Source organism: Thalassophryne amazonica, chromosome 3 (assembly GCF_902500255.1).
Source record: "Thalassophryne amazonica chromosome 3, fThaAma1.1, whole genome shotgun sequence".
NCBI lineage: Eukaryota > Metazoa > Chordata > Actinopteri > Batrachoidiformes > Batrachoididae > Thalassophryne > Thalassophryne amazonica.
The window spans coordinates 53,928,700-53,946,032 of record NC_047105.1 but is presented as its reverse complement, the minus strand read 5'-3'; the positions used below and the strand labels follow the sequence as shown (position 1 = coordinate 53,946,032).

Genomic DNA, 17,333 nt, shown 5'->3' with positions numbered 1-17,333 from the left:
TATATACACACACACACACAATTATGTCCATTCATTTGGAATTATACATAACCTAAAATTTGTATCTGCCCCTTTAATAAATCATAGTAGTATAGTTGAATAAATTAACTGTACAAATCTTAGAAGCGACAGACTAGCATCCTGTCCAGGGTGTACCCCACCTCATGCCCTATGACTGCTGGGATAGGCTCCAGCTGCCGTGACCCAAAGATGAGTGAGTGAAACTTAGAATCACCTCAAACAGTAATATTTGAGAACTTTGACTAAAAGCTGAAGTGTGTGGTTTTTTTTGTTTTTAACATGTATCCCCAAACTTCTTATTCCCCCTTTCAATTGTGTGCTTAGTTTTATCAGTGTAACATGATGAAATTTTTCAGGATCTGTTGTACTACTAATGTGAGAACCTCACCTTAAGTACATCAACAGCTTCCTGTATTCATTGTTAAATGCAAACATGCGCCAATTTTCTCTCCACTTTTCCGGTTGGAAATGAATACAAATGTGTTCAAGTGAAATCAAAATGAGCTACATGGACTGAGAGCTTTATTTTGTCTATGATAAAAACTGTACATAAAGCATTGGCGTAGTGCGGCTACTGACAGTAGGGGGGAAGTTGGGATAGGGGGTGAAGACTTATTAAAAAAAATAATAAAAATAATAACCCAATGCAGTGTTGGGATCCATCTCAACAGCTTGAGATCTCAGCTTTTTTATTACAGTTTCAATCAATAACAGTACAATTTAGTACAGTATCTATCTTGCATCCAGCTCACCGTGGAACACCAACAGACTGAAATGAAATACAAAAAGTGAAAAGATACATAAGGGTGCAGAGCTCTATAATATTAATGGAAAGAGGAAAAAGGAATCCATCTCTGTTAAATTGCATTTTCACTTGTGGCCACATGTATACGTCACATTTATTGTACATCATCTCAGAAAAAAGTAAAGTGAAAGTATGCCACAACTTTAACAAAAGTGCTTCTCTATACAGTGAATTATTTAGATTTTCCAATTCTCAATTTAAGACAAAAGGGGGGAAAAATATACAAAAGTTTTCTTTGTGGACAGTATGTGAGGTGTTTGTTCCATTCAGCGAATACATCTTAAGGAGAGAAAGGACAGAATTTTCACAATGATTGTTATAGTTACAAAAATTGGCATTAATAGAACTGGTAAGCATTAATTTACACTAAGTATGGAGTCAATATTAAGTCGTTCTAGTCATACTCACTCTGGTGCATAGCATTACCAGTATTAGCATGATGTAGTTTGCATCAACAACAAAAAAAACAAACAAAAACAAACAGGGGGAGACTTCTAATAAGTTCAATCAATAGGTTTCTCTCCTTGTCAGAAAAAAAAAGACTTTCGCACCATTGAAAGCAAGTCTACAGCATGCACTTCTAAATTAACTAATGACAGACAAAATTAAATGTCTTAACTTAAAAACAGACCATTATTTTCAGACACTGATTTGTACATTTCATTCACAGAGTTGCAGCTGCAGTCCCAAGCAAACGAAGTGAATATTTAGCCAGGTGAGGCGTTTCATCCCCCCTCCCCCCTCAAAAAAAAAAAAAAGTAAAGAAACAATAATAAATTCTACCTCTAATGTTTAGACAAACCCCATTTATCTTAGCACCTACCTGCTACCCCATAACTTCCAACCCAAAGTCAAAAGGCATGTACAAGAATTAAGGGGGTTAAGCAAGTGACTTGATAACTTTTTGTACTGGAATGAGCATCCATAACGTGCTTGGAGAGCTAACAGAGTATTAGTCAAGGCAAAGCTTCTTCATGTGCAAAGCCTGTAATGAAAACAAAACTGATAGTATATAAACACATTTTGAAACCTGCTTGTGTAATATGATCCAAGCTTCTTGCATCTGCATATTCTCTCCTCTGAGAATAATAAACCATCAGAATAGAATTCTTAAAAAAAAAAGTTAAATAATTTGTACAATTATACTCCAACATTTGCTTCAAGACACACACATTTGCATGGGATGATAGTGTTTTCTCTTTCAAGGTAACATAAAATGGTCCAAGGAGGAATGCACAAGTTTCTGAATTGATACCACAGGAGATCCTTTAACTAGGTGATAAACAATTGTGCTCTTCTTTGTGTAGGAAAGGCATCAGTTTCCCTTCGTTTTTGTGGTGTCCAAGTCAGTTTTAACAGTGTTGAAGATGCTGTGAACATTCTGAAGTTGTAATGGTCTTCCAGTCAACTTTGGAGTTAAAAAGAACATCTGGGGAAAAAAGAAATACACAAGACTAAAACTTGTAACAGATTTATTACTGCCAAAGCTGAATTTTGCAAAATTGCGCTTCCAAGGGCCAAGAGTCTAGCACACAATACTGTAATGAGAAATTTTTTATTTATGTTTAGGGGGGGATCACTAGAGTGCCTTTATTAGAGAGAAAAAAAAAAAAAAGCAGTCATGTGACTCATGGTGCCATCTTGGGGCAAAAATAGTGTTTGCTTTTAATGCGTCTGTGTGTAAATCCAGTTACTCGACTAATCGTTTCAGCCCTAAAAAGGTCCATTCCGTAGTTGAGCACAGTTAGACCGAAAATGGTGCCATGTTCTGAGTTGACGACATTCTCCAATCAAAGCACTCTAGGAGTCACTGTTGAGGACTTAAAACACCACACACTGCAACAACAGCAAAAAAATAAAATTCAGATGCATGTCTGCTCCAGCTATTCATTTTCAGATGCTACACTGCACGTCCAAATACTGGACAAGCAAGAGCTACTTGGGGAAAAACAGCTGTAGCTTGTCCAGTAATTTAAGGGAGCCAAACTGGGCCAGATGTAAGCACAGCTTAACAAACAACAGCTTTACCATGGTTCATTAGCTTTTAATAACCCTACTAATAAGCATCAGAAAAATACAAGTTAGTGCAACAGCCTAAGAAAATGAAGACGCACATGCCCCAAATAGACCCCCCCCGTGTGATCTAAATGTGTGAATTAAAATTTTGTGAAAGTAAAAATAGTTCATTTTTTTTCTTCATCTTAGAAGACAGCTGCTTTCCAGGAGTTTAGAAAAAAGTGAGAATGCAGATGACACTGGGTAGATGCATTAAAACAGGTGTCAAACTGATTCCAGAAAGGGCCAAGAGGGTGCAGGTTTTCTTTGTAACCACCCACTGCACCAGGTGATTTCACTGATTAACATCACTTTGAGCAGATGGAATCAGTTAATCAGTGAAATCACCTGGTGCAGTGGGTGGTTACAAAGAAAACCTGCACCCTCTTGGCCCTTTCTGGAATCAGTTTGACACCTATGCATTAAAAGGACCTATAGTGCAGCAGATAAAGGCATATATAATAAGAATCTTTCATTTTGTCATACAAGCATCAAGTTGGGTGCAAAGGCACTTCTTGGTCTTTTTGTTTTTTGCACCAAAAAAAAAAAAAAACAAAGCTATTAAATTAAAAAATTCAATGCTTTGTCATATTAAAGCAGTTACTGATAACGAGATGATCTTAGTTCATTTAAATGTTGCACCCAGTAATTATTGTATTGTGGATTAGGGGGATTTTTATTATATTTATTTATTATGTTTTTAATAAGTGTGCATGCATGCACTGCAGAAAGTGCTATAGTGTTTGGGGGATAAGGGTTTAGTAGTAGAGGTAGTATTTTTGAGCCCACCCCCCTAAGAAAATTTCTTATTTCCAGAAGCTCTGAGATGCAATCTGGGGATATTCCACACAAATTGCAGTGAGTGCATCATTCAAAATCACCCCTGTAGTAGCATTCTGCTTAAAGTTTGTCTTATGCATTAATTGGGCAGAGCAGTCTCATTTGAGGACAGGCGCTAAAGGGGTAAAATATGACGCATAAGACGTAATTTCTCTACTTCCGGGGGAAAAAAACCACAGCATTTTCAATGCAAACAAAGTGAAATGCAAGAAAAAGTGACGATGTGGTGGAAAGCGGACATGTGTTGCGATTTGTTTATGACTTGGAGGCGGTGTCGAAACGTGTTGAGGCAGTTTTGCAGGCGAGAGAACGCAGCTACTCTCGTTAGCTACCGACAAGATACACCCCCTTGCTTTGTCTTCCCTTCTCGACTGGGAGCTGGGGGGGGGGGAACACTTCTCGCGACTGCTTAGGTGAATACAGACGTATCACAGGAGTCATGCACAGCAACACAATTTTGACTTATGGTTAAAAACAAAAGAAAGGCAATTGACAGTGTGAATACCAATTGCCACACATTCGCTGAGAGTGCTGAATCACGTAAAACGAATTTTTAGTTTTCAAATTGCGTTTTTTAACAAATAAAAAAAAAAGACACAAATACAGATTTGTAAATACCAACACACACATTACAATAACTTGCGTGTTGGTTTTTACACATACCCACCAACCACTGATGACAAGAAACTAATTTTCCCATAATACCTTTCAGCATATGTGTCTGAAAACACTACAACCTTCAAAATTAGTGCATTACTTTAAAACTAAAACATATAGCTGATATTTTCACTTTGAAAACTGACAGAAGTGACGTTAATTTCAATGACTTGCCCAGAATTAGTTTGATTAAAATTTTAACCATAAGTCAAAACTGTCTTGCTGTGCATGACCACTTGGACACTACCTCTGTAAAAAAAAAAAAAAAAAAAAACAAAACAAAACAAAAACACTAAATTCAGCACTGAATGTTTCCTGCAGGACAACAATGATCTCAAAAATGACCCAGGCAATGGGCAAAAAGCAGAAATCTAGTAAAAAGTGAAGATTTTTCATCCCAGGGCTTTGGAGGGGAAATGTAAAGTGCTACAACTTTGGCCTGAGCTGCACAGCACTACAGTTGTGCTCAAGCGTTTACATACCCTGGCAGAATTTTTTCTTTTTTGGCCATTTTTAAGAGAATATGAATGACAACACAAAAACATTTTTTGCACTCATGGTTAGTGGTTGGGTAAAGCCATTTATTGTCAAACAACCGTGTTTCCTCCTTTTTAAATCAAAATGACAAGAGAACTACCCAAATGAACCTGATCAAAAGTTAACATACCCGGGTACTGTGTATTGTCTTTTGTGGTACTTTTGGATGAGGCTCTCTGATGGTAAAGCTGCCACTGAATGTTTCTTGGACTTTATTTACATTAATTACAAAGAAATACAAACAATATGGCACTTTATGGTAAATCTGCATCGAGTAGACAGTTCTCAAAAACTGAGTGACTGTGTAAGAAGAAAAGTGAGGAAAGCCACCAATACACTCAGACAACCCAGGAGAAGTTATGGCCTTATGTGGCTGTGATTGGAAAAATTATGCACAGTGCAAAACAGATCAAATCCAGGCTTGCATCTCAGATGTACCTTCTGGCAATTTGTAGCTAAACTTTCAGGTCTTCTTTTTAAGAAAATCCTCCTCTATACCACTTCATCATGAAAATGGATAACTGGTGATACAAAATGTACATAATTTCTCCAATCACAGCTATGTTTGCCTATAACTTCTCCTGGGTTGTCTGGGTGTCTTGGTGGCTTTCCTCACTGTTCTACGTCTTGCACAGTCACTCAGTTTTTGAGAACTGTTTACCCCATGCAGATTTACCATAAAGTGCCATAATGTTTGTATTTCTTTGTAATTGATGTAAATAAAGTCCAAAACATTAAATGGCAGCTTTACCAGAGAGCCTCGTCCACAACTACCACAAAAGACTCCAAGCTGTTATTGATGTTAAAGGTGGCAATACACAGTATTAAGAAACGGGGTATGTAAACGTTTGATCAGGTTCATTTGGGTAGTTCTCTTGTCATTTTGATTTAAAAAGAGGAAACAGTTGTTTGACAATAAATGGCTTCACCCAACCACTAACCATGAGTGAGAAAAAAAAAAAAGGTTTTGTGGTGTCATTCATATTCTCTTAAAAATGGCCAAAAAAAGCAAAAATTCTGCCAGGGTATGTAAACTTTTGAGCACAACTGTATGTAGCTCCAAATGTGAAATAGATTTTAATTACCCTCATGTAATGTAATTAGCTCTTACATTAGATATACACAACAGTATAAAATAAGTTTGCCACACAAAATATTTAAAAATTATGATGAATGAAATTATATCTTAAAGTTTTACATTTGTGTTTAGTAGCATCACATTCAATGATTCATACCATAAACTTATATTTCCAAGCCAATGTGTTTTATTTGCGTAAACAGTCTGTTTTAAAATTTCACGTGGCTAACGGATTTTGAAGAAAAGGATTTCAAGAATTTATATCAAATTTTGGTGCTTGTATCATCAAATGAACAATTCTTTCACTTACGTGCTGCACTGCTATTCAAACTACATCTCATATATGCAGACTGACATACAGAGCAAACACTGATTGCACACAAAGTTTTCTTAAATCTATTAAGTTTCTTCCTCGAGCAAGGAAACAAAGATAGTGCAGTAAGTAACCTTATGACACTTCACGAAAACAAACACAAACCTACCTACCTTCAGGGTTCAATTCCAGATCTTCAGAAAACTATCCCAAGATCCTGTTGCCACTGCCATGCCATCATCAGTAACTCCCAGGCAGCTAACACGGTTGTCATGTCCAGCCAACACGCCTACAATAGTACCAATATTTTAATTTAAGACCAGATAAACAATCAGATAAGCAAATAACCAATTTCCATGTAAATTAAAAGACCCATCTTAACATCTTTAATACAAGGTAGTTTGAAGTGACCCTTCAATTGCTAACCTGCACGGTCAGCCTTTAGTGTGTCCCACACATTACAGTTGAAGTCATCATATCCAGCCAGCAGAAGACGGCCACTCTTTGAGAACGCAACAGAGGTTATACCACAAATGATGTTGTCATGAGAGTAGATCATTAATTCCTGATCTGCACGCAGATCAAACAGCCTGCAGGTGGCATCATCAGAGCCCGTGGCAAAGGCGTTGCCATTAGGGAAGAACTGAAGGGGCAAGATTAAGAGAAGTCTTACATATGCTAAATAGGATACACAACAAGTATTTCATACACAAATATTACAAAATATATTGAAAATGACTGCCAAAAACAAGTACTGGTTGGAATTTTACACCAAACTTACACATATGGCATTGATGTCAGACTCATGCCCAGTAAACGTCTGTCTGCACATGCCCTCTCGAACATCCCAGAGTTTAGCAGAGGCATCACAAGCACCAGAAACAAACAGCCGTGAATCAGGAGCCAATGACAGGCTCATGACATCACCTGTGTGTCCAGCAAATGTGGTGGTCTGCTGGCCAGTCTCAATATCCCAAAGTGCACTAAAATAAAAATATAGGATAATCAGACTCACATACCAAATGTAGAATTTAAGTAGACACCATAACCATCACTTTCAGAAAAAAAATAATAATAAAAGTGTTATTCACCAGTATTAAAATTGCTGTCCTTTTACTTACCAAGTGGTATCTCCAGAGCTTGTAACAATCTGGTTGTCGTCAAGAAAGCGACAACAGGACAGATACCCTTGTTTTCAAAGAAATAATAATTAAGAACAACAACTGCATAAATATACAACAGTGGAAAATCCATACATTCAGGAATGGGTCATATACCTGTATGTCCAGCAAGCTCACGGCTCACACGTACATTCCCTTCACGGGTTTTCAGGTTATAAATGGAGCAGATGTTATCTAAACCACCGCATGCCACATAATTTCCAGAAGGTGCGTATGCACACGTCATGACCCAGGAAGATCGCAGTGGAATGGCATGTACCTAGCACAAAGGTGACAAACAATTCCGTATTTTCAGGTGATAAAACATGCAAGCCATTCTCCCTTTCCTCCTTTGTTTTCAATGCTCCTACTTCGCTTGGGGTTGCCAAAGCAGATCTGGTATGGATCCATGTTTTACACAGAATGCCTATTCTGATGCATATGGAGAATGGGATATGGTTGGCCTTGAACCAGGAATCTTGTGTTTGGGAAGCAAGAGCACAAATTGCACCACTGTTCTGCATATGCAAGCCCTTATAGCTGTACCAATAAGAGGACATTTAGTTTTACAGATCTCAATCAGACCCAGAAAGATTAGCTACATGATTAGCAGTGATGTAGAAAGATTCATAAGGCCGTTAAACATTTTCAGGTTGACTCAATATCTCTTTTGTCAGCTGTTTTATTTCTGATTCATGAGTAAATCTGGCACACTGTAAATTGATGTGACTTTTGAGAAAGCAGTGATGTGAATAATTTGCAGGTTTTGTCTGAAAACTATCAATGCATTTTGTTTTACTACTCTGTATCTCTAATTCCTTAAGAGGAATTAGAGATATGTGCTTAAACTCAAAATTCTACACTCTGCCACACTATTTGCTTGCATGTATTATATAATCAGTGATAGCAAATATTGTGATGAAACACCTGAACGAAACTGGTCAACCTCTAAATGTAACGTGACAAATAATAAAATCAAATGATCTCACCCTGAAAATACTGGCTTGAATAATTTTCCTTCATGTACATCTTCATATGATGCTCTACCATTGTGTGAAGTTTTACTGAAATCCCCCAAGAGCTGTTTGTGCTTATGAGGTCGAGATCATGTGTACTAATTAAACACAAAATTCCAAGGAACCCCCTCTAAGCAGGCTTCTGCACTAGCTTTGAAATATATCAGTACCACGCACAAGTACATTTCAAAGCAAGTGATTGATGATTAAGGAGACATTGGCCAGCACTAAAACTTTTTACTTTTCAATCAATCAATTTTATTTATATAGCGCCAAATCACAACAAACAGTTGCCCCAAGGTGCTTTATATTGTAAGGCAAGGCCATACAATAATTACGTAAAAACCCCAACGGTCAAAACGACCCCCTGTGAGCAAGCACTTGGCGACAGTAGGAAGGAAAAACTCCCTTTTAACAGGAAGAAACCTCCAGCAGAACCAGGCTCAGGGAGGGGCAGTCTTCTGCTGGGACTGGTTGGGGCTGAGGGAGAGAACCAGGAAAAAGACATGCTGTGGAGGGGAGCAGAGATCAATCACTAATGATTAAATGCAGAGTGGTGCATACAGAGCAAAAAGAGAAAGAAACACTCAGTGCATCATGGGAACCCCCCAGCAGTCTAAGTCTATAGCAGCATAACTAAGGGATGGTTCAGGGTCACCTGATCCAGCCCTAACTATAAGCTTTAGCAAAAAGGAAAGTTTTAAGCCTAATCTTAAAAGTAGAGAGGGTGTCTGTCTCCCTGATCCGAATTGGGAGCTGGTTCCACAGGAGAGGAGCGTGAAAGCTGAAGACTCTGCCTCCCATTCTACTCTTACAAACCCTAGGAACTACAAGTAAGCCTGCAGTCTGAGAGCAAAGCGCTCTATTGGGGTGATATGGTACTATGAGGTCCCTAAGATAAGATGGGACCTGATTATTCAAAACCTTATAAGAAGAAGAATTTTAAATTCTATTCTAGAATTAACAGGAAGCCAATGAAGAGAGGCCAATATGGGTGAAATATGCTCTCTCCTTCTAGTCCCCGTCAGTACTCTAGCTACAGCATTTTGAATTAACTGAAGGCTTTTCAGGGAGCCAAGTCGGGAGTTAAAGATAATCAACAGCATGCCACCCCGCTCGCCACCCCCGACACACAATTTATGATAAAAAAAAGTCTCTAGAAATGTAATATTTAACTTTCCTTGTGATCTAGTGTTATAAAAAAAACTAATATAAATGAATTAAAATTAACTAAAATCACAATACATCAAATGATCAAAATCCAATATTTGTAGAATCTCATTTATTATTTATTGGGGGAGGTGATGGTCTGGTGGTTAAGGTGTGGGCCTTGAGACCAGAAGATCCTCAGTTCAAATCCCAGCCTGACTGGAAAAATCACTAAGGGCCCTTGGGCAAGGTCTTTAATCCCCTATTGCTCCCGGTGTGTACTGAGCGCCTTGTGTGGCAGCACCCTCACACTGGGGAGAATGTGAGGCATAATTTGTAAAGCGCTTTGAGCATCTGATGCAGATGAAAAAGCACTATATAAATGCAGTCCATTTATTATGTGGGTAAGTCACTGGGAAATTTTAAAATAAATTAATCCTTAGAAGGGAGGGAGTGAAGCACCCAAGGTGGAGGTAGAATTTCCTGGGAAATTTAAAATTTTCAAACACACATACATTGAAATGTAAACTTGGAATATTGTCAATTTTCACTGAAAATTTTAAATACAACGTAATGCTAAAATAACCTTAGCTGTATGAGCATTGTGTTATTTATAATTTGCAGTTTAATTATTACGATCCTATTGTCTTGAGTACAATTTGCACATGTTCAAATCAAAATCACCTGTTCATGTTGTGCAAATCAAGGAATATTTGCAAATCACCCTCTGTGCAGTTGCATTTTAATATTAATAAGACAAATGTAAAGTGTCCCTGCCACGCTATGACGCTTTTACATATTCTTGTAGAATAAAAAAAGGTTTTTCCACGTCTTTTTTTTTTTTTTTTTACCATAAAATTACACTGAACAAGTATTTAGACGTTTCGTTACCCATCTGAGATTTTGAATTTTTCGCTGCGACGGATGTGACGTCATTCGAGTAGATGTCTTGCAGCGCGGCTCTGCTTACCAATACGGCAGACACGGACAGTGAAGGCATAGTGCATGATTATAGCGAAGATTTAAGTGACATAGATTGTTTTTGAAGATGATGATGAAAGGAAGCCATGGTAAAAATAAGCGGCTCCAAACCGTGTATGTTCCAGCCGAACGCAACAAAGAGGATGAAGCTGCAGCTGTCAGCAGCAGCGTTGAGGAGGACGATATAAGCTGCTGAATGGTTTGTTCACTCACCACTTTCTTATAAACGATCATTTATTCCTGGCACGGTGTGTTTGTCCATCCATCCATCCAATTTCTTCCGCTTTATCCAGAGTCGGGTCGCAGGGGCAGTAGCTCAAGCAAAGCCGCCCAGGCCTCCCGATCCACATACACCTCCCCCAGCTCCTCCGGGGGAACCCCAAGGCATTCCCAAGCCAGCCGAGAGATGTAGTCCCTCCAGCGTGTCCTGGGTCTTCCCCGGGGCCTCCTCCCAATGGGACGTGCCCGGAACACCTCTCCAGCGAGGTGTCCAGGGGGCATCCGGAAAAGATGCCCAAGCCACCTCAAATGACTCCTTTCAACGTGGAGGAGCAGCGGCTCGACTCCAAGCTCCTCCCGAGTGACCGAGCTCCTCACCCTATCTCTAAGGGAGCGCCCAGCCACCCTGCGGAGGAAACTCATCTCGGCCGCTTGTACTCGCGATCTCGTTCTGTCATGAGCCAAACCTCATGACCGTAGGTGAGGATTGGAACGTAGATTGATCGGTAAATCGAGAGCTTTGCCCCCCTACTCAGCTCTCTCTTCACCACGATGGTCCGACACAGCGACCGCATCACTGCAGATACTACACCGATCCGTCTATCGATCTCACGCTCCATCCGTCCCTCACTCGTGAACAAGACCCCGAGATACTTAAACTCCTCCACTTGAGGCAAGGACACTCCACCGACCTGAAGAGGGCAAAGCACCTTTTTCCGGTCAAGAACCATGGCCTCGGATTTGGAGGTGCTGATTTTCATCCCGGACGCTTCACACTCGCCTGCAAACCGCCCCAGTGCACGCTGAAGGTCCTGATTTGACGAAGCCAACAGAACCACATCCTCCGCAAACAGCAGAGACGAGATTCTGTGGTTCCCAAACCAGACCCCCTCTACACCCTGGCTGCGCCTAGAAATTCTGTCCATAAAAATAAGGAACAGAACCGGTGACAAAGGGCAGCCCTGGCGGAGGCCAACGTGCAGTGGAAACAGGTTTGACTTACTACCAGCAATGCGAACCAAGCTCCTGCTGCGGTCGTAAAGGGACCAGATAGCCCTTAGCAAAGGACCCCCCCCCCCCCCGTACTCCCGGAGCACTCCCCACAGGGTGCCCCGAGGGACACGGTCGAACGCCTTCTCCAGATCCACAAAACACATGTGGACTGGTTGGGCGAACTCCCATGAACCCTCGAGCACCCGATGGAGTGTGTAGAGCTGGTCCAGTGTGCCGCGACCAGGACGAAAACCACACTGCTCCTCCTGAATCCGAGGTTCGAACATCGGTTGAATTCTCCTCTCCAGTACTCTGGAATAGACCTTACCGGGGAGGCTGAGGAGTGTGATCGCCCAATATTGGAACACACCCTCCGGTCCCCCTTCTTAAACAGAGGGACCACCACCACGGTCTGCCAATCCAGAGGCACTGTCCCCAATCGCCACGTGATGTTGCAGAGGCGTGTCAACCAAGACAGTCCCACAACATCCACAGACTTAAGGTACTCAGGACGGATTCCATCCACCCCAGGAGCCTTGCCACCGAGGAGCTTTCTAACCACCTCGGTGACTTCGGCCTGGGTAATGGATGAGTCCACCTCTGAGTCCCCAGTCTCTGCTTCCTCTTCGGAAGACGTGACGATGGGATAGAGGAGATCCTCAAAGTACAACAACAACAACATCCCCAGTCAGGGTCAACAGCTCCCCACCCGCACCGTAAACAGTGCTGTTGGAGAGCTGCTTTCGCCTCCTGAGGTGTCGGACGGTTTGCCAGAATCTCTTCGAGGCCGACCGATAGTGCTCCATAGCCTTCCCGAACCCAAGTTTTTGCCTCTGCGACTGCACGGGCTGCGGCACGCTTGGCCTGCCGGTACCTGTCAGCTGCCTCTGGGGTCCCACCTACAAACAAAGATAAGTAGGACTCCTTCAGCTTAATGGCATCCCTTACTTCCGGTGTCCACCACCGGGTTCGGGGACTGCTGCCGCGACAGGCACCAGAGACCTTGCGACCACAGCTACGAGCGGCCGCATCGACAATGGAGGTGGAGAACATGGTCCACTTGGACTCCATGTCTCCAACCTCCCCCGGGATCTGGGAGAAGCTCTCCCGGAGGTGGGAGTTGAATACCTCGCTGACACAGGGTTCCGCCAGTCGTTCCCAGAAGACCCTCAAGATACGTTTGGGCCTGCAAGGTCTGACCGGCTTCCTCCCCTCCCAGCGGATCCAACTCACCACCAGTTGGTGATCGGTCCACAGCTCTGCCCCTCTCTTCACTCGAGTGTCCGAGACATGTGGCCGAAGGTCAGATGATATGACTACAAAGTCAATCATTGACCTCCGGCTCAGGGTGTCCTGGTGCCATGTGCACTTATGGACACCCTTGTGCTCGAACATGGTGTTCATGATGGACAAACTGTGATTAGCACAGAAGTCCAACAACTGAACACCACTCGGGTTCAGATCGGGGAGGCCGTGCTTCCCGATCACCCCCCTCCAGGTCTCACTGTCGCCGCCCACGTGGGCGTTGAAATCCCCCAGGAGAACAATGGAGTCCCCAGTCGGAGCGCTATCTAGTACCCCTCCCAGAGACTCCAGGAAGGTCGGGTACTCTGCACTGCTGCTCGGCCCATAGGCCGAGACAACGGTGAGAGACTTGTCCCCGACCCGAAGACGTAGGGACACGACCCTCTCGTTCACCGGAGTGAACTCCAACACACGGCGACTGAGCTGGGGAGCAATAAGCAATGCGACCCCAGCTCTCCGCCTCTCCCCGTGGGCAACGCCAGAAAAATGAAGTGTCCAGCCCCTCTCCAGGAGCTGGGTACCAGAGCCCAAGCTGTGCGTGGAGGTGAGCCCGACTATCTCTAGTTGATATCTCTCAGCCTTCCGCACAAGCTCAGGCTCCTTCCCCTCTAGCGAGGTGACATTCCACGTCCCAACAGCCAGGGGCTGTGAGCATGGACCGGGCAGCCGGGCCACCCTCCCTCGACCCCCACCCAATCCTCTCTGCACCCGACCCCTATGGCCCACTCTGCAGGTGGTGAACCCACAGCCCCAGGCCTGGCTCCAGGGTGGGGCCCCGGCTCCGCCATACCGGGCGATGTCTCGGTCCTTGATTTTTTACTGGTCATGGAGGTTATGAACTGCCCTTACTCTGACCCGTCACCTCGGACCTGTTTGCCTTGGGAGACCCTACAAGGGGCACAAAGCCCCCGACAACATTGCTCCTAGGATCTACCGGGTACGCAAACTCCCCCACCACGATAAGGTGGCAGCTAGAGGGGGAAACACGGTGTGTTCGTGTATGAAAAAAAATATTTGAGCAGCACAACGAGCTTAAACTCAGGAGTTTGTTCTAAAATCACTGAAAATAAAGTTTCTGTACATTCTGTATATATTTAATCATTTATTAGTCAGTTTCTTGTGATTGCTAATTCTTCACTTTTTATTCAAAGCAAATGATTGCAAATCTTTATCTGAAAAGCTGTAGACCCACATGGGATGGGGGAAAGATTTCTAAATAAAAGAAAATTTTACTTCTATAACTATTGTTAAATTTTATCAGGCATAATATTGTAGAAAAATGTTTATGCTAAATGGAGACTTACCTGTTTAAAATACACATACAGAACATCTGTAATAAAAAATCGTATCACATCTAATCTACTTTGAATGAACAGATGTCTGAACAAAAACCTGGCTGTTCAGTTTACATGCATATGTATATTTGGAAAACACAAAAATGTCAATGTTGTGTTTTTTTTTTTTTTCTTTTTCAGGTGCTCACGTGAACACAGTCACACTCGTGATCAAGTCTCCTCCTCATATCAGGGTCAGCTTTGCAGGTAAGTTGTCTATGTTATCTCAATAACACCCTAACTTTCAAACATTTTTTAATGTATATATGTTTTTATTAATGTTTAACTTCTGTTTTAGGACTTTGGTGACAACCCTTCATTTGAATGAAAATGCAGGGAGACAACAAAAGCAGACAAAGCAACAGAGACCAAGTTTCAGAATATACTTTCCTTAGTGGAAAAGAGGAGGATTCACAGTGAGAAATTTAGCCACAGATCCAACATGCGATATGTGGAAAATGAAAAAAAGAAAGAAAGAAAAAAAACAGATTTGTATATTTTTATGTAGCATGATAAAATGAATAAAAATACAATTTCACATAAGTTTCACATTGTTTCATTCAAATGAGAAGTGTTTTACAATTTGTTAAACATTTTATTCAGTCTATACGAGGTCTGTGAGAAAACTATCCGACCTTTTTATTTTTTTCAAAAACTATATGGATTTGAATCGTGTGCTTGCATCAGACAAGCTTGAACCTTCGTGCGCATGCGTGAGTTTTTTCACGCCTGTCGGTTGCGTCATTCGCCTGTGGGCAGGCTTTGAGTGAGCGCTGGTCTACCCCCCTCGTCGGATTTTTATTGTCAGGGAAATGGCTGAGAGACTGCCGCTTTGCTCCATGAATTTTTTTTCAGAAACTGTTAGAGACAGCCAGTTGGAAACCATTCGAATGATTCAGATGGATTTCGGTGAAGATTCTGTCAGCGTCACATGGATTAAGGAGTGTTACGACCTTTTTAAAGACGGCCCACAGCGGCGGAGGGCGCACGGCGCACAGAGCGGCCATCGACAGGCTGGAACGACCAGATCATTTCTAAACTGAATGCTGTGTTGATCCGGGACATCCGTGACTACCACAGAAATGGCAAGAGAGCTGGACATAGCACTTTTGTGGCACATTCCACTGTTACAGGAGATTTTGTAATGAAAGACGTGCGGAGGACTTTACGCGTCGGCACGGAGCCACTCATTGTGCGCAAAAAAACAAAAAAACAAAACACCTCCGTGTTGGAAACCATTCAGAACATTCAGACGGCTTTTGATGGCTTTTCAGTCGAGTGAGTATCCGAGAAATTGTTTAACAGCTGGGCATCTTCCAACTTGTCCTGTGAGACTTCCAACACAGAGGTGTTTGTCCAGCGGCTGTGAGCGGCTGCGTCCCGACACGCGCGAACCCGTCCGCACTTCTTTCATTACAAAATCTTCTTTAACAGTGGAATGTGCCGATAAAGTGCTCATCCAGACCTCTTCTGAAACTTCTCTGCTAGTCACACGACGTCCTGCATCAACAGAGCCTTAAATTTGGAAGTGATCTGCTCGTTCCAGCCTGTCGATGGCCGCTCGGGGCGCGGTGCGCCCTCCGCTGACGTGGGCCGTTTTTAATCCAGTTTTAATGGTCCTTAATCTGAGTGATACCGACAGAATCTTCACCGAAATCCATCTGAATCTTTCGAATGGTTTCCAACTGGCTGTCTAACAGTTTCTGAAAAAAAATTCATGGAGCAAAGCGGCAGCCTCAGCCATTTCACTGACAATAAAAATCCGACGAGGGGGGTGGACCAGTGCTCACTCAAAGCCTGCCCACAGGCGAATGACGCAACCGACAGGCGTGAAAAAACTCACGCGTGCGCACGAAAGCTCAAGCTTGTCTGATGCAAGCGCACGATTCAAATCCATATAGTTTTTGAAAAAAATAAAAAGGTCGGATACTTTTCTAACAGACCTCGTATGAGCGACAGCAAAAGAGGTTCTTCAGATCTGCAAAACACCAAACTGACCAGAAATCACCAATGATCCTCCTCCACTGAGCAGCCAACGAGAACGGACAAAGCTGAGGCTGCCAAGAGGACCAGGTACCACCGGTGAGCCCAACCCCTCACTCCAGAGGAGGAAACTGGAAGCCAGTGTAGTCGGATGATGGTGATGGAAAAGTACTCCTTATTTTGAATACAACACAAGCTGGTAGTGGCACCCTTCTTGCCTTCCCAAGTGTCCCCAGCACAACCGCACAAATTGCCGATATGCAATATGATGGTACTTTCTGCAACAAAAATTAGCATGGATTGATGTTCAAAACAACAGTTCATTCTTTTTGTATTTGAATATTTTTTACTTTTTTTCTATAAACCATGTAAATGAAACTTTCTAACTATTTCATGTGCTGACTCGTACTGTGGAGCATCATGTAGGCATAGTGTGCCACTGAGGACATCTGCATCTAAACACACAATCGAGAAACTAGCCAGCTGTGTGACACATTGAGGATTTTCACCACCACATTGCATCTCCGCCAAGACTAAAGAAATTTCCCTGCAACAGCGAGACTCGATCACGAGTGGCATCGGCTGACTGTGTTCACATGAGCACCTGAAAAAGAAAGAAAAAAAAAATTGACATTTTTGTGTTTTCCAAATATACATATGCATGTAAACTGAACAGCCTGTTTTTTGTTCAGACGTCTGTTCATTCAAAGTAGATCAGATGTGATACAATTTATGATTACAGATGTTCTGTATGTGTATTTTAAACAGGTAAGTCTCCATTTAGCATAAATGTTTTTCTACAATATTATGCCTGATAAAATTTTAACAGATAAAGTAAAAAATTTTTATTTAGAAATCTTTTTCCCCCCATCCCATTTGGGTCTACA

The 17,333-nt window shown here is 42.2% G+C and overlaps 1 protein-coding gene across 2 annotated transcripts in view; it reads right to left on the bottom strand.

Annotated features, from left to right (window-relative positions):
- Positions 1-526: 526 nt before the first annotated feature.
- LOC117506735 (guanine nucleotide-binding protein G(I)/G(S)/G(T) subunit beta-1-like) overlaps positions 527-17,333 on the bottom strand; it is a 32,540-nt gene continuing 15,733 nt past the window's right edge. Inside the window, exons 6-11 of one of the 2 annotated variants that reach the window (XM_034166311.1) lie at positions 7,584-7,746; positions 7,428-7,494; positions 7,088-7,289; positions 6,733-6,949; positions 6,480-6,595; positions 527-2,255 (exon numbers count right to left, since the gene is read on the bottom strand). In XM_034166311.1, the coding sequence (XP_034022202.1) occupies positions 6,489-6,595; positions 6,733-6,949; positions 7,088-7,289; positions 7,428-7,494; positions 7,584-7,746 (756 nt within the window). In that variant the 3' untranslated portion in view covers positions 527-2,255; positions 6,480-6,488. Of the gene's footprint in view, positions 2,256-2,522; positions 2,663-6,479; positions 6,596-6,732; positions 6,950-7,087; positions 7,290-7,427; positions 7,495-7,583; positions 7,747-17,333 lie in introns of those variants that run through there. The other variant, XM_034166312.1, reaches the window with a different exon arrangement.